We start from the raw sequence: 23591 nt of genomic DNA, 5'->3' as shown, positions 1-23591 counted from the left end.
ACCCCCAAACACCTGGCAGGGCAGACTTTTCTGCCCTTTATCATCCGCTCACAAAAACATGCTATCTCCCAGCATTCTGGGAGATAAAGGAAAAACATTCACACCTGGTGCTTATAGCTGTGGTCATTTCTCCAGTATGCATCTTCCCAAGAGAACAGAAGGCATTTATCAAAGTTAAGATAAACAAGTAACAAATTGCTCTCTACACAGGGCTCTGGTTAAGGGCAGGATAGCCGCCGCAGGCCTCTGCACTTAGCTCTTTGAGAGCGAAAACATGTGAGAGTACATACAGCTGATCAGGAAAATGCAGAGTACCATGGGATTTGTGCAGTTTACAAGCTGCAGGTGGGAAGCTGACTGCCTCTTGATTGTGGTTCAAATACAAGTTTGCAAAAGAAAGTGGGAGGTAAGTGAAAGTTTTCTTTACTGGCACATTTTATTTGCTAGTAGTGCCTAGACATTTTCAACTTTGGATGTGCACATTGTGATGGTTTAGAGATAACCATGGAACATTTACTTCTTTTGCAAGTACACACTGCCATCATGTGGAGCTGTTGAACAGCAACAGTGGGTGGGTAAAAGCCAAGCAGAGCTCTTTGTCCTGGCATCTTTACTGTTCGAGCAATTAGGTGGGTGTTTCTTTGGGATCCTAATTCTGAAAGAGTGAAAGACTGGGGCATCACCTTCCCCTTTCAGTCTGTAAACTGCACAACAGACACACACTGGTGCTATGTTTTTTCTTTCCAGATGAATGTATGATCACATTTTTTTCACTGTTGCAGAGCTCAAAGTCTGCTGCAAGGGACTGCCCCCCCGCCAGGGACGGACGTACCTGGGCATTGCCACCTGGCCTGAGCCATATATTAACCCATCAGATTCTCTGCTTTTCGGGGGGGATCATCAGCACCGAGAAGACCAGCTGGAGAGTATCAACAGAATATCATTGTGATCCATGGATGGTGATGTTTTCTTTATTCTGTCTCTGTCACTCTTTCTGTTCCCCCCTACTTCTTTCTCTTTCTTTTTCTCTTTCTCTTTCTCCCCCCCCCCCCCCCCCCCCCCCATATTTGCTATTAAATAAAACCCATACTGTTGACTTTGGCATATGGTCTCTTTGCACCTTAATTTGGGCACAGGCATTTCTAAGAGGATGGATCATGACAATTACCTACATCTTTTGTCTCTTAATGGATGTCCATTTGCCATCTCCATGACAACACATGGGAAGAAAATGCCCTGAAGAAACCTAACCCCCAACGGTATCTAAATTTCAGAGTTGAAATGCCAGCCACAGCCAGTGTTTGTTGTGCAGATCATAGAATGCCCGGGACCGCTAGGTCCAGGCACAGCTTTTCTGTCATGGCATCTTTTGTGTGGGAGTGTCTTGGAGTGAATTATTGTGATAGTATATTCCATGATCCTCTGCTTTGTCCCCAAAAAAATGGTTGCTGTATCTTTAAGAGCCGGCAGCCCGGTACGGGTGTGTGGGGCCAGAGGGGAAGAGTTTCTGCTTCTGCGGGGGCGTTTTGAAGTCTCGCCGCTCAGGTTTTCCGCAGCGCTGTGCGGCATGGTTTTTCCTTGGCTGACTTGGTTTGTTGGCCCAGGCAAAAAAACTTTTCCTTTCCCAGCCGTGCCGGGTAAGGGTCCAGAGTGGCTCCCGTGTGTCCTGCCGGGGAGAAGACACACCGAGCGACTCCAACCCAGCTGCTCCGCCTGTCTGTCTCGCTGAGCTCTGCCGTGCAGAGGAGATTGATGTTGGACGAGCCACCGGGCCTTCATCTGCTGCTGGAACTTGTCCTGTTTATTCTGCAGAGGGAAAGCCGGCGCCATCTGGTATCATGTGTGGAGAAGGGGCATTTTGCGTCTTTGTTCCGGTGTGTGTGGGGGTAAGGTCTGACACTTTAATAATTAACAGTTATTTACCTTTTTTTTTTTTTTTTTCCTTGCTTGTTAGTAAACTGTTGGGGTTTTTTCACTTTGATCTATTAGTATTCATTTCCTATTGGTGGAAAGGGATTGTTGTGACCCTTTTAGAGGAGACAACTCATTCCAGAGGGGCCTCTTTTAAATTGTCTCCAAACCTAGACAGGAGCCATCTCTGGATGCCTTATATTTTGGAGGAGGCATAGTAATTTTTTGAGGGGGACTTCTCAAAGTGGGTGACTATGGCTTTGCTAAGAACAAAAAACACCTAGCCCCAGGTTTGCTACGCAGATAATTGGATACCCAGAAGAGGTAAGGGTGAGGAACACTTTTGTGTCTTTGCACCTCTTGTAGGACAGCAATCCACACAAGTATAGAATTTTTGTCATGGATTTCAAAATTTGGAGGTGGTCTCTGGAAAGCGAAAAACAGAGCCTTTTCTTGGGAAGGAAAGTACTTAGGCCAGCTGTCAGCGGTATGATAGGTTGCCCAGGGGAAGCAAAGGCCAGTCAGAGTACTTTCCTGGCACTTCTTTTATTTTCTTTTGTGGGAGTAATTCACCCTGACATATTTTAGAACTGGTATCCAAATTTCAGAGTTGGGCTCCAAAAAATTATGGCAATACCTTTATTTTGGCAAGGCAAACAGCTAGTCCCAGTATTTGCAGTACAATGATAGGCTGCCCAGAGGAGGTAGTAGTCAGAAACAGCTTTCTATGCCGGCACCTTTTATGTGGGATTAATCCCCAGACATATTTTAAATTTCAGAGGTACATTCTTGAAAATTATGGCAGTACGGTTATTTGTGCAAGAAACCTCCTAGCTCACATGGTTCGGATGATAAGATACCTCAGAAAGGTAAAGGTCAGCAGCAACTTTCCGTGCTGGTACCTTTTCTGTTGGACTAATTCCCAGATGTATTCAATTTTGAAGGTGGAATCCAAGAGCATCCAGTGTGGGTTCCACTGGGAGGGCCACAGGTCCTTGCCACTCCAGCACAAGCTTCCCACAGGGGTCACAGATTCCACCTTGGGCTTCACCTTGCCCTGGCATAGGCTCCTTCATGGGCTGGAGGTGGAGCTCTTCACCCGCCATGGACTCAGCTGCCTCACCGTGATCTTCACCACAGGCTGCAGGGGAAACTCAGCTCCAGCACCTGGAGAACCTCCTGCCCCTCCTTCTCCACCGACCTTGGTGTCTGCAGAGCTGTTCCTCTCACATGTTCTCACCCCTCTCTTTTCTGCCTGCAATTGCTTCTGTGCAGTAACTTTTTTCCCCCTTTAATTTGTTATTCCAGAGGCACTGTCACCATTGCTGTTGGACTCAGCCTTGGGTATGTCATGGCTTCCCATTGGTTCTATCAGATGGTATCACTGGTTTCTAGTAGCTTTGCAGGGAAGCACTCCTGTAGCCCCCCTCCCCCCCTACCAAAGCCAAACACACAAACCAAATACAGATGCAAATCAAAGGGATGGAGAAATAAAAATAGCAATAGGCTGTAGGACAGAGATGGAAAATAAAGGGACAGGGAACAGGACAGAGTGAAAGAGAGAAACAAAGGGACAAGGAGCAAGACACTGAAAGAGAAAGAAGCAACAGGGACAGGGAGCAGGACAGAGATCAAACTTGAAATGAAAAGAGGGCAATGGAGCAGGACAGAGATGAAGAAAGAAGGGCAGAAGGACAGAGAAAAATAAGGGACAGAGCAAGACGGAGATGGAGAAAGAAAGAACTGTGATGGGCAGGAAGGTATGTAGCAAGAAATGACAAGTTGATGAACAGAGAGATAGACAAAAAATAGGGACAGGAAGGTGGACAGAGAGACAATACCAGGACAGAGAGCTGGAAAGAAAAAGCAGTGGCAGGCAATGGGACAGGAGAGAGAGAAGGAAAAAGAAGGGTAGAGAAATAAACAAAAAAGTTGAGGGACAGAATGCCAAAAAATGATCCCAGAGAGAAAGACAGTGACAAAGAAGACAGTGGGATAGAGAGAGAAATAAAGAAACAGGGAGAACAATAGAAAATTAGAGAAATAAAGGACAGGGAACAGCACAGAAGGATAGAGGTGTAAATAGAGGAATGAGGAATGGAACGGAGAGATAGAGAGAAAAAAGGAAGGGTAGGAAATGAATCAAAGGGATGAAGAAATAAAAAAGCAGTGATAGGGAGCAAGGCAGAGTGATGGAGCAAACCTAACTAGTGATGGAGAGAAGGACAGAGAGAGCAACAGGGACCAGGACTGGGGGGTAGAGAAAGAGAGGGAATGGGACTGGGATGCAAAACAGAGAGAACAACTGTCGTACAAGGAAGTTGACAAAATTACAGAAAGGGAAAAAGATGGTTGGGAATCCTGACGACAGGGAGCCAGGCAGAGAGAGATGGAGGGACAACAAACAGCACAATAGTATCTTCCAGTATCTGATGGGGGCCTACAGGGAAGCAGGAGAAGGACACTTCATCAGGCACTAGAGTGATGGGACAAAAAGTAATCACAGAATCATAAAATCTTCTGAGTTGGAAGAAAGATCATCAAGTCCAGCTCTTAAGTGAATGGCTGATATAGGGACCAAACTCACAACATTATTAGCACCATGCTCTCACCAAATGAGCTTACCTCAGGTACAAATTGAAAGGCAAAATTTAGACTAGACATTAAGAAGAAGTTCTTTACTGTGAGAGTGGTGAGACACTGGGACAGGTAGCCCAGAGAAGCTGCAGCTTCCTCATGCCTGGCAACATTAAAGACAAAGTTGGGTAAGGCCTTGAGCAACCTGGTCTAGTGGGACCATATGGCAGGGGGATCGGGAACAGATGATCTTTAAGGTCTATTCCAAACTTTTAACATTCTGTGAATAGAAGAGGCGGGGACAGAGGGCAGTGATCTAGAGATCTAGGGAATACAGAGTAGGGCAAGGAGAGACTGGGAGGCAGAAGATGAGGACATGGCCCCAAGGACCTGGGACTTACTGCAGTTCCTGCTTTTAATGCCACCAGAGAATTTTACAGTTCAGATGCTTCTCCCTCCCCCTTTCTCTCCTTTAGGGTCAGATCTGAGAACCTATGAGAATACTTTGGTGTCTTACAGCTCTAGAAATACAAGGCTTTATAGATAGATGTTGTGACCCACACATAGTACATGGACATACTACACTTTTGGATACACATACAGAGCCTCTTTTATATGTTGGTGATCTAGTCTGCTGAAGATACAGACGGGGAGCCAAACAGAACCAGGGAGAGAAGAAGATGGATAAGGAGGAGAAAATAGAGGGAGATCATGAGATGGAGAAAGACCCATAAGGATGAGTAGCAGGATAGAGAGATGTAGAAGAGGAGCAGGGAACTGGACCGAGTTCTGGGGCATACAGAGCTGGAGCACACACTTCCAGGAAATCCATGGACATGTCCTGGGGGTCCCCCACCCTCTTACCCACTAGGCCAGAAAAATGGCACTCTGTCCTCCCTGCCAATCTGCACAGGTACCAGAGGAAGGTGCTTCCCTGCAGGGGCCAAGAACCCAGGCAGTGAGAGAGCAAAAGGTACGAGAAGAAAGGGACTAGGCAGGGCTCAAGGCAGGCACAGCAGCAGTGCCCAGGAGATAAGGATGGACCTTGAGGGGCCAGCATACGTGGCCAGTCCCTGCCCCAGAGCCCTGAGCAAGCATGCTCAACAGCACAGAGCTGGGAGCAGAAGACATTTTATGCGGAGCTTTAACCCTGCCAGCTTGGGGAAAACAAGTCCTACAAAGATGTCAGGGTTTGTCAGGAATCCATGTCAGTAGGGCAGCAGCCTCTCACTGACCAAGGCCAGGGTCTGTCCCAGGCAGTGTGCCAGGCAGGCACTGGTAACACCTTCTAATAAGTGGTAGCTCTGCACTGGTAACACCCACAGGCAGACATAGGGTCATAATGTGAGCCATGGACACTGTGGTGCCCAACACCAAGGTGCTAGCCAGCTGCAGGCAGGCAGCAAGCAGGCAGAGTCCTGGGCAACAGCACCAGGAAAACCCACCCCCAGGGAGTTCCCATCTGCAAAGCCCACAGCTGGCCAGTGGCTCCCTTGCAGTCTGGGCACAGCAGCCCAGCTGGATGAGGTGTCCAGCCCATCCCACCCATCATGAGAGCCCAGATGCTGACCCTGCACGGGTACAGTCACTGCAGCCAGGAAGTGACACTGCGTCTTCTTGCCAGCATATCCCTCTTCTGTGGTCCAGCAGAGAGTGGGGACACATGTTGGGTCCTAGACTACCAGTGATAACTCTGTTGGTTGGGGGGCTCTGTATGGGACCACGCAATGTCCCTCTGCCTCTGTCCTGCACAGTGCAGAGCCCTGGTCTTGGCCAGGTGCTGCATGGAACCCTTTTGCTGGCAAGATCCTGTCAACTGGGGCAGGGCTGGTGTGGGCTCTTCCTGTAAGAGCTGGTTAGCTGCACTTTCCATCACCTCTAGCAGTACAGGCACTAGGCCTCCTGCTCCATCTCCTCCTCACTTCTGAGTGAGTACAGCCCTCCATCCTACCTGCCCAGAGCCAGGAAAGGGGGCTCCTGCCATACCTCATTTTGAACAGACCGTGCACCCCTCCCCAGTGGCACTATCACTCTGGATGCTGCAGCAGCCCACAACACACCACAGCAGCCACAGAGGCAGGGAGGGAAGGCGAATAGCCGTGAAAATGCCCCTCAGAAGAGGGGCTGGAAGCAGCCCTGCCATGACCCGGTGGCTGCTGAGGGTCTGAAATACGTGTTTGTGTGTGTCCTCGAGGAGTTGTTTCCTCCCTGGGCACTCCCTTAGAGCCATGCAGACTCTGCCCAGTGCTCCAGCAGAGGTCCCCAGGAACCCTTGGAGCTTTCCCGGGCAACAGGGACAGGAAAGTGGTGGCTGGTGCTGAGGGATACGCGTGTGGATGTGCAGGTGTGTTGGGAGCTGTATGTGTGTCAGGCTGTTCTCAGAGTCAGAGCATCCACCAGAACGCACTACCTCTGGAGCACCGTGTGAGCTCGGAGGCAGCGGTGTGTGCTGAGCACGATCTGCGTGTGGAGGCCGATGTTGCGGGGTACAGGTGTTCCTGTGCGTGTGTGAAAATGAGTGCAGGAGCAGGGACGCGGGGCCGGGGCGGAGCCAGCGCCGGCACCAGCAGCGGCTCTTGGCAGCGGGGACAGAAGTGGCACCCATCAGCAGCTCTGCCCGAGCGGTACTGGCAACGCAAGCGAGTGACACAGGCAGTGGCATCGAGCAGAGCCCCAGCTCTGCCCGGGCGGCACCGGCACCAGGCAGTGGCTCTGCTAGAAGGGCACCGGCACTGGCAGCTGCCCTCAGCAGGGCGAGCGGCGGCACGAGACGGGGCCGGGTGAGGTCCGGCCGGCAGCGGAGCGGGGCGCTGGGCACCCCGCACCAGGGTGACCAGCTGCCTCTGGCGAGGCGGGATGGACGAAACGGGCGGCGAGCGGCTCCGGGGACTTGGGCAGCCCCCCGGGGCACCAACATCTTTGCCCGCCGCGAGACGAAGCAGTGCTCGGGCTGCCCAGGCTGGGCAAAGCGCAGCTCTGCCTGGCAGGAACCAGGTCCCGGAGCAGCTCGGGGGCCCTCCCCTGTGTCCCTGCAGAGCAAGTGAGGCAGCTTTACTGCACGAAGCGGAGGCACCCTCAGCCACGGCACACCCAGAACCAGCGCCAGTAACATCAGGGAGTGCAGACTGCCTGCTCCTTGTCCCCCCTCTTCTCTCCCTGCTCCTTTCTGGTCAGATCAGTAGGGTCTCTGTTGTCCCCACCCAGCACTGCTGTCTGTTGCCTTACACTGCCTTTCTTGACCTTTCCTTGCCAGAGGAGCTTGGCTGTACTGGCCCACAGCATGCCTGGCATGCATGATATGCTGCCTGCCACTACTAGGGCTCTGTGTGGGGCTTTTTGTCAACCCCGACAGCTATGCATTTGGAACGGTTCTCCCAGCCAATCCCTTAGCAAACCCTTACTAGCACAACCAGGTCTCCTGAGCCCCAACTTTGCCACTGATTGGGATCTCATCCCTGGGAATTCCTACTTCTTCCATCACATTGCCTCTGCCCCTGCTAGCTCAAAGTAGCAGATGTGGGAGAGGAACCCGGCTGCCCATGCTCTCCATCATCCTTCCTGTCAGAGCAGCTGTCCCTTTCACTGTTCCTTGAGGCTATTCAGAACGAAGTGAAACTCGGGAGCATTTAAACACACCTGTTCACAAAAAGGTAAAGTTGCTGTTGTTGCTGAGAAAGTTGCAAAAGACTTCCAAGGGCAACAGAGCCATGTGGGTAGGTGGCAGCTTCCTGAGAAGACACTAAATGGGGACCTGGAGACTTCCCACTCTGCCAGAGATGTTCTGAACGACTCCATGCGCTAACCCAACCCAGTATGAGTGCCTACAGCCTCTTCCAAAACATGACTGTCAAGGCACGTTTGAAAAACTACTTCAGGTAGTGCTCAAGTATCAGATGAGCATTGGGCTGAGGCTATGCAAACAGGCCCAGCCTTTGAAGAGCTGCTCAGCTGTGCCCCCAGAAACCACTACTGTCCTCCCCCAGTAAAGCAAGAGACATAAAAAAAAGCATGCATAACCAAGAACAGCCACTCACTTGTGAGAGAGCACAGGATCTTAGATACTCATTCTTTCACAGCCCACATGAGCATTGCAGGTCTGAGGGTCTTTATTTCAGTTATCACTGGCTAAAGGGATGAGTTACACGTTGTAGCATCCATAGGCAGCAAATCATAGTAGCAACGGGGTACTCACTTTGTGTTTAATGACAAGATGAAAGACTGCACAAGGTACACCAAGGCAACTCCAAAGGCTGGCAGTGAAAACAAGATACTAAACCTGGAAAAGACCAATCGGCCCAACTAGGGCTTAGGAAAAAAATAATTATCACACTGATGCTGGATGGGGGGAAAAAGAATTCAAACAGCAGCAAGGAAGAGCACCCCCAAAGGGGAATCAGTAACATGGGGATGGACAGAACAGCCAGGGGAGGGAGTCACTCAGGGTTAGTCATAAGCACAGCTGGACCAGATAACAGAAACATATTTCACTACATGGAGCAACATGCCCTACCTATTAAGAGGTGTGTTAAGTTTTCCCCCCTTCCAGCTACTTCACAGTCCAGGAGTTAGTTACAGCACAATGCGCAGATCTAGTTAGTGAGGGTGGTCCAGAGCACCCGTCCTTTTTAACAGACCTCACCAGGCCCTTGGGAAGCATGAGCCACACAATGCACAAGAGGGACCAGTGGAAGCTCCTGCCAACCACCCAGCACTACTTGGTGCCCTGCTTATGCAGCAATTCCAGACAAGGCTACTAAAGCTGTGTCTCTGGGTACACTGACCCTGCCCTGTGGAGGGCATCTGGCAGTGAACGCCAGCATTCCTCAGGCTGACCTGGACTCAGATGGCATGAGAGAACAAAGAGAGAAACACTGGAAGTACTGTAAAGGCTTAGACCATTCCACAGAGAATTAATATGGCCTGTAGTTCCAGTAACTGGAGAAAACGGAGATCTGGAAAGCAGAAAAGAAGAAAAGCAGTTAAGTTCCTATACCCCTTGGACCCCAAAAAAAAAAAGAGCACAAAATGTGTGAGGGAGGACTGAGCTTCACAGCATTATACACTTCAGCACAGCACTACTGAAGGGCAGGTTTGCTGCTGCTGGTGTCACTCAAGGAGCACAAAGTCACTTGCTCAAGGTGGCAGCCAGGCCAGTTGCAGAGCTGGAACTGAGCACTGATCTACTGGAATCTAGGTTGCTCCTCTCTAGTACTTGGTGTTTCCTCTCATCCACCTCATGACTGAGAACACAGAAGTGTCTACTTGGTCCTTTCCATCTAGTCACCAGCTCAGCAGACATCTGCCACATCACTATACTTATCCTATGGCTCTCTGCTAGGCAGTGCCAGCCAGCTCCCTGGCTCCAGAACATTGACTCATCTCTTGTTTTCATCAAGTTGAATCGAGTAACATCACATCAGATCCGACGTCCTCTCAAAATCCAGAGTTGAAAACAAAGCCCCTTTTCCAAGGCCATTACCTTGTCCTTCAGTTGCTGGCAAAGCTGCAGTGAAACTGTGAAGAAGACAAGGGCATCATTTAACCACGGGACAACACATTCCACTTTATGGACATGGCTGACTTCATATCGCTGGCTGCCAAACTCACTGGAGGGGGGGAAAAGAGCACAGCTTCACACACAACAGCATAGAACACAACTCAACTGTCCTACCTTCCCATGGGAGAGATTATGATGATTTCTATCACATTTAAATCAGCACCTGGCAAAGTTACAGAATGCAAACACTCAGACCACCTCTGACCAGATTTAGAGTTAAGCTAAAGGGTGAAGGTAGGAACTTCACCTCGTTCCAGACAGGCACAGAGGCAGGGAATGCAGATGGCAATGCCAATAACCAAACACTCATTTTGGTTGTAAACTCTCATCTCTAGATAAACTCTAAATAAACACTGTATAGATGGGCTGAATCCTGGAAATTCACATCTTTCAGCCTTTAGGACCAAGTAATTAAAGAGACACAGGAGAGCATTCACAGGCACAGCAAGTGACTCAGTCCAGCTTCTCCACTTCAGAGATGCTACAATGGAAACTGCACACAGCTGTCTGGATTTCACCCTCAAGACATACCAACACCTGTTACCCAGGTACACTACCCTTGTAGTGACTGTACTTACAACATGGCCCCAGGGTTGTGCAAAACAGACCCTCCAGCAGGCTTGAAGTTCTAGAGACGGAAAAGATCATTAGGATTTTGATGCAGTAAACAAACCACTTAGAAGAAAGACATTTGAGGTTTACACTTTCAGTAGCCTGACATCAAGAAACACCCACACTCTATTTGCCTGGACACTCCATCAATATGGAATCCCTCTTGTTAGAACCCTTCCTGCTCCTTCAATGAAAGAAATTTTACACACTGGCTAAGTTCAATGTAGCTACAAATTTTATCACTACAGAAATAAGATGAGAAGATCCAGAAGAAAAACAAAATACAGATTTTTAGGAAAGTCTTCCTTATCGAAGGACTGCACTTCATAAAGCTTAAGAGTTGAATGCTTTTTTTACAGGACATCAAGTTGACCCATGCAACAGGTGAAGCAGAAAAGTATCCATCAAAACTCCATTCAGGAAACCCATGATGCTACTTTGATGTAAACTGGATTAATATAATTACGCCCTTCCAAAATTACAAAGAATTATCAAACTATATTTAAAATATTTGGTAAAAAATGGCTTACTCCAGAGCACTGGTATGTTCTTCTGGGCTAAGCAGCCATGCCCCAAACCAGATTTAGAGCCAGTGCTTTGTGTGCAGCAGACCTAAACACAGACACTTAGCACCAGCTGAACTCATTCCTGCATTATCTTATGAACTAACATTGCACCAGGTAGCAGTGCAATCTCCTCCTCACAGTGGGATGCAAAGAGAGGAAACTAAACAAGGCTCAGGAGATAGGAGGCATCACCTTGGTTGTGCTGGGCTGCAGCACATGGAGCTGGTAGACAGTGAGGCACAGCTTGTTCAGGTTAATATAGAAATTCACAAGGATGTCTGGAGGCAGCATAGGGGTGAACATTTTCTGGCAAGAAAATTAGTTTCTTTGTCAGTGGAAAGATCATAATTTCTAATGCTGGGAAATCATTCCCTTTTCCCAAGCCACACTACAATTACCCCATGGCAAAAAAAACATTAGGAGAGAAACAAAGACTCAGAAGCTGCAGGCAATGGTTGTTGCTCCTGCTGCCCTTGATCAAATGGTATGTGCATGACAGTGACAACAGAGGATGGAGCAGTGTTCACAAGGGCAAATCATCCCTGGACAAGACTCTTGGGCAGAGAACAGAACTTAATTACCAGAGCCCTCATGCCCAAGTCACCTGCATTCCCACAGGAAGACACAAAGCAGCCAAAACCACTCAGGATTTGCCCTTGCTTCAGTTCTGCCACAGGAGATACTTCAGAAACCCACTTTCACCAGGATGCAGCCCAGTACCCAAACTGTTCAGACTGCTGGACCTGTATAGAGATCTAGACCACCACATACTTACTGTGAGACCACTGGAGGCAATTTCTGGTAGTGTCAGAGTGGCAGGAGTGGTCAGCCGATTTCGGGCTCTGGAGAGCTGCAACATCACAGCATCCATAAGCTACAAGATAATGTACAGAACCACTGCTGAGTGTGATTCCTGGACAGCTCTGGACACTGTGCTGCAGAATCCTACAGCCTTCTGCAAGCGTTAAAACAACAACTGCCACCACCCTTCACCCTTCCAAGTATTCAGGAACTTATTGGGAAGGGGTGGCTCCCACATAAATGCAGTTTAACTGGTACCACTATCAGAGACTTATGAGACAGGTCAGGAGTGTTCAATACCTGTGACTGATGAGAGAACAGCTATTCATGACAAGAATACCAAGGCAACATAAGATCAATTACTGATGCCACAGAAGCATCAGCTCTTCAGAAGAACAGGCATTAAGGAAAAAATGACAAGCTGCATTCTCGGTCTTCCCACTCCCACATCACAGGTACAACTGCTGAATGGGCTCCCCCTGTTCATAACCAGCTATGAGCAAGGCAGTAGAAAAAAGAACCAGCTCATTGTGAGGTCTATCCTGCCGGAAACCACAGTTCAAAGGCTCTATTCAGGCAGACTTCCTCTTCCAGAAAAAAAGGGGGAAGCAACATGTGTCTGCTATAGAGCTCATGACTGCTAAGATGAAGGCATTTTGTGTTATGACTAATATCTCCCCCTACTTCCACCTGAAAGTAAAAGGAATAGTTTTATTACCTAGCTTCTTCCTATGAGCAGCCCTTGCCCATATGGAAACTAAAAAAGTATAGTTTTCTCATGTTTGATGTTGTGATGGATTCTAATGAACAAGCCGAAATTCTGGTGCCTTCAGAGAGCATTTCCAAGCAAAAGGTTGGGCTTCACTGCCATGCAGCAGCAGGTACTCTGTATTAGACCCCAGCAAATACTACTGACAAGAGAGAAGTCACTTTCAGATAATCACAAGTACTGTCATCTTTTGTTTGCTGATGGCTGCCTCACTGCTGCTCTCTCGCCAGCAGCACCGATCAACAAAGAGCGTAAATTATGTAACAGCATTATCCACAGAAGATCAAGGAAGATCCTCCCAGATTATCAATCACTGGTGTGTAACAGGGCACCAACTGCTCAGATTATTGTTCACCAGGGTGTACAGCCCTGTTACTAATGCTAAACTAGTACAGATTCATATAAAATATGAGGTCACATGGATACTTCTTGACATGGGTATATACAGGTACAGCTGTGAAGTCTGTTTCCCCTAAGACAGTAATGTGCATTAACTGTGTTTAAAACACAAATGGAGGGGAAAAAATGCATGTTTCTACCCATGCAGCAGGGGCTTTCTCCTCACCTTGAGCACTTCCAAGCCTGTTTTGAACTGGTAATTCACATCTCTGTTCATAAGCAGGTAAATGGCTTGGTTCACATGGTTTCTAGCATCCTGGATCTGCAAAGGTACAAATGCAGCCCTATGAAAGAAACACTCCATAATAACACATGCTGGAAAGTAAAGGTTTCCCCAGTTATCTCACTGACTTTAAGAATGGTGTCTTCTCAAATGTTAATGCCATGTCTAAATGTCAGACACACTCTAACACAAACCTGCCACTGCTGCCCAGAAGCATTACTGGGTTCTCCACTCACAGACTGGAGATGCAGAACAGTCTGACAGCTACAACATGGATTGTCAGTACAAATATTGTTGAATCAGGCACTCTCATCCTGGGAGTGCTCTGACCATGACTGCTTGGTAGGAATTCTCACTGCTAATGGCATACAGCAGTCAGTTCTAGCACCATGATTCCATCCTATTAGAGCTAAAACCAATGACATCAATGAGCAGCAAGCACTGACTTCTAATACAGTGTCTCTGGCAGTATCCCAGAGTCCTTTTAAAGTAAAATTGTTGGGATTGAGAGTTATCTCCAGCATCAAGAAGCTCTGCCATTGTGTGGGACCGGACCAGACTCAGGAGACAGCTGGCTCGAATTCCTCTCAAGCAGGAGGAACACAGTTATCAAAGCAAGGTTGATAGGTGTATCCTTGCTTTCACAGAAGCAAGGACAAACCAGAGGAAGACAATAGCCCTGGGAGAAACTGACTTCTGTTCAATTTCAGGCAGCAGCACAAAAATTGAAAAACAAGCCCAAGGAGTAAATCAGAGGGTGCAAATGGAAGAGCTACACAGAGAAGCTTGTATGAGAAGTGTCTGCTGGGAGGGAGACGGGCAACACAGCTTGGGGTATTTGTAGTTCGATATATCTACAGTGCCCTCCAGCAATCGCAGCTCCCAGCTCTACATCCTTGTAGAAGCCTCCCTGGCATAGATCTGGCTCCGATACCTTCTAATGCAGAGCTCAGGGAACACAGAACAACCTTGCTTTTAGAAAGCTCTTGCACTGGAGGCTACAGAGAGGAGTGAGAATGATAAGCCCAGTGTCAGACTGCAGAAAGACTCTGCAGGTACTTGGGCATCTCCAAACATCATCACCTCCAGCCTTTACATCTCCCAGAGGCTTCTGAGCAAGCAAAACTGTTCTTGGCAGCATTACCCAACCAAGCAGTGCCAACCCTGCTGTTATGATTTGCTTCATTCATATTCCTGCTTGATTTTGCTGTTTTCTAATCAACTTCCTCAACATTTATGTGCCTGCACTTGTGTTCCTCAAAAACGTGCCTATGCTACAACTTCTTACCCATGACTTCACTTTGTACAGAGAAACAAAACTCCAGGTGACATCACTCACTAAGGGAAGACAATTGTGATCCTTTGAGATGCTAATTTTTAATTTAGACAGGCCAAAGATCACCATATAACCACTGCTTCTGCACTCATTCCCTTAGGCACTCACACTCCATATCTGAACAACGTTAGAACACATAATGCAAGTAAATAAAGGGAAGTGTTTTCCATAAAAGCTGGTAGAAGTCTGTCAACCAGGCAGCAGTACAAAACAGCCACAAAAGCAGAGGCACTGCTGAGTGTTGTCACAAAAACTTCCTTGCTTTGTTGCAAGGCATAAACAAACTCAGTCAAGTTTGGCATTAGCATCCAAGTACACAATTTTCTAGATTTCTACAAAGTTACTAGGTAGAGCTTTCACTGCTAAAGCAGGCGTTAGGAACTGCACTCAATGCCAAATGCACTCATCGACTAGAAAAACCTGAGCTACAGCACAGGGAAGTACATTGAATACATCTCCCTTCAACCTACTCAGCTGTGACAAAGGAATTGAGGCAAACCATGTCTTCAGACGCTAGGTCAGGTCCTGAAATCAGGTCATCTCCCAGCAAAATGATGGGAAAGAGATTCTGGTTCTGGATAGCTGCGTCCTTTTAACTCCTTACCTGAGGGAACTCAGACATACTACTGGAACACAGTAATTTGTTCTCAGTGTAAACAAATGCATCTGCAAGAGAATGAGAACAAGCCACTCAAAGCCCCTGAAGCTGCTCTTTGCCCTGCTAGCCTGGGATGACATGGGACAGTCCAGCACAGGCACCTCAGGCACTCCTTTAACAGAGCATGATTGCTAGCAGCCAGCCTTCAGATCAACTGGCGTGTCTGGAAGGAGCCCACCCAGGAACCCCAACTGAATTTAACTGATTTTAATTGCACCTGCTTCCTCCTTAGCTTTTACCACTGTAGCTCATATGGAATGGACATAACAGGTCTCTCTCAAAGGACTAAAGTTACTGCTCAGAGAGCACTGAGGCTATGGACGGGCAGGAATCTAGAGCCAACAGGTACCTGCTGCAATTTCCACTGCTTGTCTTCCCGGAATGCAAAATGCAGGAGCTGATTGTTTCTGGGCATTTTCAGATTAACATCCTTGAAGAAAGAAATGAACACATGAGAGTAAGAAATGCCTATATGCAGAAGATGGGGGCTGGCAGTCATATTCCATTCTTCCAGACCATCGTGGCAAACTGCCTTCTGCAGCCCCGGCAAAGCCAGAATCTCAGTGCTCGCACAGGATGATATTAATACAAAGAATAGGTTGAAAGGCACTGAGTGAAGTGGGATACAGGCAGGACACATGACCTGAGCCCAGAAGGCCCCCAAGGAAACTTGTTATTCCACATCGAAGGTGGTAAAGGCAAGGAATCCCCATGGAAGTTGACTCTAGCACTCACCACCATGTGGTGGTGGTAGGAGGGGGTGTCAGATGCTGGATCTTGACAAATTTCAATGGTTGCTGAAACATCGAGGCCAATTAGGGAGGACTGACAAAGAACACTGATCATAGGTAACACATAAACAGGGTAACCTCCCACCCTGAGGTGATGAAAGGGTGATAAGGACAACACCCACCCCTTGTAGTACAAAGCAAGAAGTGTGGCAAGTACTCACAGCTTGACACAGTGCATCTCCCTGCAGCGTCATCACACCTTTCACCTGGTCTGTGCTGGAACGAGAGGAAACATCTGGGCAACATATGTCACAAGAGGCACCTATCAACTGCCAACCTAACACCTCCCCTCCTCATCCTGTGTAGCCAGCACGGTTCCTCCTGCCCAGGGTCTGAACACTACACACACTTTCAAGTCCCCAGTTCTTGGCCTGTGGTCAATTCCTGTTGTATTCTTTATGGGCCACCTCACCCTAACTGCTCTGCCTAAAACATTACCTTCATTTCTGATCCCATTCTTATTCCTTTTATCACCTGTCAACAATTTGGTTGCTGTTACAAACAGCTCTAGCAGGCACAAGCACAAGACAATAAATTAATTACTGACACTGGAGTGTTAGGTGATTCCTACAAGAGTTGAAAGCTACAAACAACACCCCATTCCAAGAAAAAAGACCCTAAATAAGTAAAACCCCACAACCTTAAATAAATAAAAAACCCACACCCCAAACCCTTTGAAAGGTCCTGCAAGATGATTCACATCTACAATGAACCGTGTGAGAAGAAGACTGAAGCACGTGGTTAGGCTATATCTTACATTTTCAGATCAACTTACTTTTCAGATCAACACTGCAAGATCCACCTTACAACAACAACAACAAATGAAAACTAAATTAAGTTTAACTAAGATCTGAAGAAGACAACCTTCAAACTTAGTACAGAATTACTGCATGATTCTTTGCAATGCTGTGACATTCCTAAGGACTAAGGTGAACTGCTTTGTGACAAGCTTGTGGCCTCTGCCACAGCAGCTACTGAGTCCAAGGGATACACTGAAGATCAAAAAATGGATATCAATTTCAGAAGAACTGCTCGTCTATAGCACCTTCTGCAAAAGCCTCAGTTTGCTTTGTGTGAAGGAGATTTACTATTGTTATTTTAGGAAGATTAGGACAAAGGTTAAGATTTCTCCACAGTCAGGGTCAGAAACTGAGCCAAGGGTAGAGTTCGTGTCTTGTAACTGCAACTCCCTGTGTCATAATCAGAAAAACGCCCCTTGGCAAACTGCCCACAGCACTGAGGTAACACATGAGCATATGGTCAGGAATCAGTGACTACGTTATAGGTGTCAGCAGAAAATGGCAGAAGGCTGGCTCAGGCAGCCCTGGAACACAGCTACAGACTGTTACCTTCACCTCCATGAGAGTTAGTTTGTTTTCCTCAAGGCAAAATCTCCTATTAAAGAAAACCCACTACACCAGGGCTTCTGCAAAGCCCTTCACCACAGATCCTCCAGGACCTGCACCCTTTGCTGCAGAGGGAAGTGACCCGCTGACCACCACCACTTACCCTGATGTGCTTAGTACAAAGTTCTCCTGCTTGACAGCTCTTCCTGAGCCACTGGTGGGCAGGGCAAAGCGGTGGGAGGCCTCCTGCCCAAGAGAGGACACAGTGAGTGCTGGAGCATCTGCCTGGGCCCAGCACACCATGAGCCAGGAACAAAGATAATGTGGACACCAGCAAGTGGCTGAATATGTAGCAGTCACCTCTGCCAGCCTCCTGAAGTCCACCAAGCAGAGCACTTGGATTTCGTCCTACTGCAGGACCGGTGCAGCCCAGGAGAAGGCTCAGCGCATGCAACCTATAGCGAAAGGCATTTGGAAATCCCACGCCCTGGAGCTGGGCAGTGCCAGCAGGATCCCCAAGCTGCCCACAGAAGGAGCAGCACCCAATAGCTCAGCTCTGCACAACCTCAGGCACCATGGTGCTGCCCCTTATCACAGCTGGTCCTTACACATGAAGGAAGTCTGGAGTGAAAACCACCCCGCCACCTGGTTATCCTAGCTGGTGACTGCCCTTTACACACTTCACCCTTAAAACTATAATAAATTCTTCAAAGTGGGTACTATATACACAGGTATTGTCTATTGTCACCTGCTACTGACTCCAGTCCTGGGGATCTGAGTTAACACTATGGCACTCTTACCTCCTCTGGCACGTGCCCCTCACCTCCACATTTTTGGCCCTGCTCTTCCATCACACTATAACCTCCCAAAACCACAGAGTGTTAAGGGGCTGGGCCTGTTGAACACTGACCCAGCAGACACATGGTGCATTCTCAGTGCACACAAGTCCCTTTGGCCAGATCCCCACTGTCTGCTTGGAAAGAGTCGACCCTGCAACGCATGCTCGGGCTGGAGAAAGGTCAGAAAAGTGTTGCCCATCTACTTGAGCTCAACACATTAGGCCTCTGAAAGGGGCAGGTACCAGGAGAGGAGTGGGCATGTCGAGGAAAGGATGATTAAGAACAAGGAGAGTGCATGCTAGTAGTTACTGCACAAGTAGCAGCTGTCAGCTAAAGGCCATGGTGCTTGCTTCCACCAGCACATGTCAGAATTACAGGCAGATCCAGATTCTCTGTTCCAGAAAATATTCATATCTCACGCAAATGCCTGGCAGATAGGTCTGGCTGCCTCCATGTGCCTTTTCAAAGCAGCTCTTAGCAGAGGATCAAGAACAGAGCAATCTTGGGGAAATCAGCTTTACTGGGAGTCCTTAAGAGCAGAGGGCAAGCAAGCACTAGGGACAGAACTGGACATGTATGGATGACCTTTCTGTGCAGCCTCTACCAAGAATTTTTTCCTCCAGGGGAAACCTATCACCATTCCTTACATAGAAGGTCAAACAAAGCCACAACACAAAAACCAGACAAAATTAATCTCACCTTCAAAATATCCTGCAGCTGTCTCAAAACAGCATGGACTTCTTCTTGTAAAAGCCATTTAAATTCTTCTTCCTATGTCGTGGGAAGATAGCAGTGGAATCATTAGAAATCAAACACCAGAAGCAAATCTCTCAGACACATAAGAAAATTGTTTAAGTTCTAAGTCTACTGCTGTTTCCATGCTATTTAAATAAAGGAGGAGAACAAAAGATTTCTTCCTGATTTGTTGAAACACCTCAGTCTCCCCATCTCCACTCCAGTCCAATGAACTGTCCTCATTCTTGCCTTGTCTTTAAGAAAGCAACATTTACACAAATCACTGTACCAAAAAACCTAGAATTGAATGCGAATTTCAGAGCAAAGTAAAAATCCTGCTGCTTCAAAAACTGGGGCATCTTTTTAAGCTGTTGGGATGGACTCACCTGGCTGCCAGACACCCACCCAGCCTCCCTCACTTCCCCTTCCTTGATGGGTCAGGGAAGGAAATAAGATCATGGGCCAAGGTAAAGCTAGGGAGATCCACTATCAATTCCTGGCAAAGGCAAAACTGAATCAACTTGCAGACAAATTTGTTGCTAATTAGGTGGTGAGAAACAGAGACAAAAACTAAAACGAGCATCCCCCACCCCCCACCCCCAGCATCTCCCCAAGCAATAGCAGTCTAAAACCAAACCAAGTTAAACTGAAAAGGGGGTGGGGGGGCCACAGGCTGGGGACTCCCAATCACTGGGGCAAATTCAGTAACAAACAAGTTTGGATCTGATGACTCACTGCCTTGAGCCTCCATCGGTTGCTGCCACAGAGAAGCCTGTATAAAACAGACCCTCAAAGCACAGCTAATGTTTCTGTTAAACCATAAGACCCCATGCAGATCATCAAAGAAGTGGGGAACAGAAGTAAGCATATGTCATAGGTTAGCAAGCATAGTCCCGGAAGGGACGTCCTTGCTGAGGGGTGCTTACAGTTTCCTCTGGGAACTGATAGAACCTATCAGCTGGCCAGTTTGAATATGGACAATTCTCTAAGCCACTTAAAGTTGTCAACACCTCTGTGATCCACATTTAAGAATAGGCAAACTCCCCCTCCAAGCTCTCTCTCGTTTCCGGCGCTGGCACAGGTGGCTGCGGGCCCCGTGTGGGGGCCAGCGGGCCCGGCCAGGCCCTGCTTGGGCCAGGCCGGGCCGGGCCACGGCCATCCTGGAGCCATGGACCTGTTCCAGCCGTGGAACCCCCCCCCACTGCCTTGCCGTGGGCAGCCGGAGCGGCTCGGCTCTCCCCCCTCTCCACTTCGATAAGGAAAATTCAACATTCCAGCTGCAAGGCTGCAAGGCCGAGGTGAGATTAACCCTTTTAGTGCTGTGAAGAGCTGAAAACCTGAGGGAAGAGAGAGAGGAGATGCTTAAAGCTGAAATTCTGTTGTGAAGCTATGATATATCAGAGTATCCTGTTGTAATTTCCTGAAGATATGGGGGGTGGAGTGTTCAACTCGTAAGCAGAAGCACCTGCGCTGAGATAGGCAGATGCTGACGCAGCTGTAATTTCATGAGAAGTTTGGACAGGGAGAGATGAACCAGATGAGGACTTTTGCTCCAAACGGGAAAGGAGAAAACCTCAGTACCTAGAGATGCTTCCAGAGATAGTCTTAACAATGAAGATGAGGAAGACCCTTTGCTCCCAGGGAAGGAGAAGGGCCTCTGTTTTTGTTTCTGAACGGCTCAACCTTAAAATTGTACCCCAAGAAACTTCAAGAGTGGACCCTCGAAAGCAGTTGCGGGAAAAGCTGCAAGTCGGGGGAAAGGACTCACATGCAGGCAGAGAGACTCCTCTTCCTAAATGGACTGAACGATATTTGGAAGTGGGTGGCTGTCTCGTTGTGATAATGTTTTCATAGCATGAGCAAGAAGAGACTTCTCTTTCTAAATGGACTAAACAAGGTTATTATGGAAGTGGTAAACAGACTGAACATCTTAAGGGTTGTCTTTTTACATTGTCAGTGGGAGAAGGGAGGAAGGTGGGGGGAGGAGGAGAGTTCTGAAGGTGGTATAATTTTTTTTCTTCCCTCTTTTAGGTCTGTTAATAAACTTTATATTCTTTCAAGTTTGGTGCCTGCTTTGCATTTCTCCTAATTCTTATCTCACAGCAGATAAGCAGTAATGAGTATTTTGGACCAAACCACTACACTAGATTGGTGTTTCTGCCCGGTTGCAAACCGAACCCGCGACAAAGAAAAGATTGCCACTTGTCATCCTGTAAGAAAACAGAAATTTTCCATGGGGAGAGTTCTGAGCAGATTGCCCATAGAAAAATAGGAAAGGTATGGTCAACTCAGAACTTCAGGCTTGTGGTTTCTCTGCTAGACAGTTCCTGTTCACCATGAGGAACGCAACCCCCCCACTGATGTGTCATCACCTTATGCAAGAGTTATCCCAACAAACAGTAGGACTAAATCAGGTTTGTTTCAGAAAACATTTATCCAAGGCAGGCACACACAACAAAGCCAGGCAGGATTCCCTGTTATCCTTCAAAGCAGTTTGGGTGCAGGACCACTGACTTTGACCCTTTAATCCTGTTTTGGGTTTCTGGGAACTATACTGATCATAGAACATCCCTAACTGGAAGGGACCCACAAGGATCATCAAGTCCAAGTGTGGGCTCTGCACAGGACAGCTGCAGGAATTCCACCATGTGCTTGAGAGTGTTGTCAAAACACTCCTTGAACTTTGTTAGGCAGGGTGCTGTGACCACTGCCCTGGGGAGCCTATTCCAGTGCCTGACCATCCTCTGGGTGAAGACACTTTTCCAAATGTCCAGCCTAAACCTCTCCTGACAGAGCTCCATGCTGTTCCCTCAGGTCCTGTCACTGATCACCAGGGAGAAGATGGATCTGCAGCTCTTTCACTCTGTAATGTTTGCCCTCCTCCAGGTTCCCAAAGGAACAGTGATCCCATGGGTGAAGGACATACCTTTAGTACCTCCAAAACCCACCAGCACCATGCAGGTGTTGCTACTCAAAATCCCCATTGGTGTCTTTCCTCCCTCTAGTCACAGCAAGAAACCTCCCTTCCCCTGCCCGTTAATTTTGGACTAAGTCAAGTTCGTGCACATCTGTGCACTGCACAGTTGTATTTTTGGGGAGTGCTGGTCATACTCTTCTAAACCATAGGACATTAGAAAAATCTGTTTTCCTATGTCGCTTTCCACCCAGACCGATGGATGTCTGAACCCCTTTTCCAGAGCGGAGATTTCACCTCTCCTCGGAGCTCCTGTCCCGGGGAGGCCGCAGTGACGCCTGCTCTGCGCCGTCCCCGCTGCTACCGGGTCACTAGGGCAGCTCAGGCACCCGCCATGTGCGGGGCCGGTCAGCGGCACACCAAGGTCAAAGGGCACATTCACGGTGTGCTGGGAGCAGGGCGGCCCCGGCCTCGCCACCCCACCTCACCAGGCCCACCGGAGGAGCGGCGCCGGTGGCAGAGACCCGGGCGCCGCTGGTGAGCGAGGCGGAAGGAGGCCGCGGCCTTCGAACCACGCGGCGACGGGGCCCGGGCGCCGGTCCGAAAGCCTGGCCCGACAGCACGGCCGGAACTTAGGCAGCGCCTGCAGTCAGGGCAGCCGCTCTACGGCCGGGCCAAGGCGGACCCCGTACAGCGCTCGGCCCGGACTCGGGGGTAGGGGACGGCCTTGCCGCCATTCCACGGCTCCCCGCCCGAGCAGACGGAACGAGCCTGCGGGGGCCCAGCAGTGCTGTCATGCGCGGGGAGAGGCCGCTGCCGCTCTCCCCGGCCCCGCCGATCGCCCGCCCGACTCACCAGCACCGCCCGCTCCCCCTGGCTGGCCATGGCCGCCGCCATCCCGACACCGCCGGCCCCGCCCCCCACACCCCGCGCGCGCGGCCCTGCAGCGCCTGATTGGGCACCGCCGCTTCCTCCGCCGCCGCGCGGGGCGGGGCCCGGGGTGACGTCAGAGAGGGCGGGGCCACGGCCCCGCACAGCCCCGAGCCTGGCGCTGCCGCAGGGCGGGGCTGAGCTGCCGGCCCCAGCCCAGCGCAGAGCGGCCAGGATCAAACCGAGCTGCGTGCAAGAATACCCAGAAATGAGTGAAGACGTGGAAGTCTCATTACTTCTCGAAATAAATACATGTGTCCTGGCAGTGAAGTCTTTGCACAGAAGTCGGTGAGTTCCCTTTCACAGCGGCTGTACTGCGAGCGACACGTGCGGGCATAGCACCTTCACCGAACCAGCCGCTGGGGGATGGGATATGGAAATGATCCTTCACGCCCAGGACAGGGAGATCTTCCAACAGCACCAGTTCCTGCTGCAAGCACAGCTCTCGACTTTCTATCTGTTGCTTTTAATGACATGCTCAAAAGGAGTGCTTCCTCGGGCACCTGTAATCACTGCACCTGAAACCCACTCTCATCCACACTTCATTTCATCCTCGTTCCTCAGGGCAGAAACAGCTACTGCTGTCCAACCATCTGATTATCCACAAGCCAGAGCTTGTAAACATCT

The 23591-nt window shown here is 49.0% G+C and overlaps 1 protein-coding gene across 3 annotated transcripts; it reads right to left on the bottom strand.

The window, feature by feature from the left end:
• Positions 1–7271: 7271 nt before the first annotated feature.
• On the bottom strand, positions 7272–22938 carry ROGDI (rogdi atypical leucine zipper). 3 transcript variants are annotated; one of them, XR_014226873.1, is made up of 12 exons: positions 22890–22938; positions 19085–19156; positions 17710–17792; positions 16362–16416; positions 15759–15839; positions 13359–13454; positions 11999–12097; positions 11416–11529; positions 10624–10673; positions 9968–10094; positions 9322–9440; positions 7272–8764 (listed from the first exon to the last, which is right to left on the bottom strand). XR_014226873.1 is itself a non-coding variant. In XM_082292232.1 (11 exons), the coding sequence occupies exons 1-11, from the start codon at positions 22929–22931 to the stop codon at positions 9399–9401; spliced, it is 861 nt and encodes a 286-aa protein (XP_082148358.1). In that variant the 5' UTR covers positions 22932–22937; the 3' UTR covers positions 7272–9398. The 3 variants fall into 3 exon arrangements, 2 of the variants coding, with proteins under 2 accessions (XP_082148358.1, XP_082148357.1); XM_082292232.1 differs by having other exon boundaries at positions 7272–9440; positions 22890–22937; XM_082292231.1 differs by lacking the exon at positions 11416–11529 and having other exon boundaries at positions 7272–9440.
• Positions 22939–23591: the final 653 nt, after the last annotated feature.

The sequence above is a fragment of the Coloeus monedula genome, assembly GCF_965178545.1.
Source record: "Coloeus monedula genome assembly, chromosome: 16".
Classification (NCBI taxonomy): Eukaryota; Metazoa; Chordata; class Aves; order Passeriformes; family Corvidae; genus Coloeus; species Coloeus monedula.
Note: the sequence above shows the minus strand (reverse complement) of the source record. Positions and strands in the feature narration are given on the sequence as shown.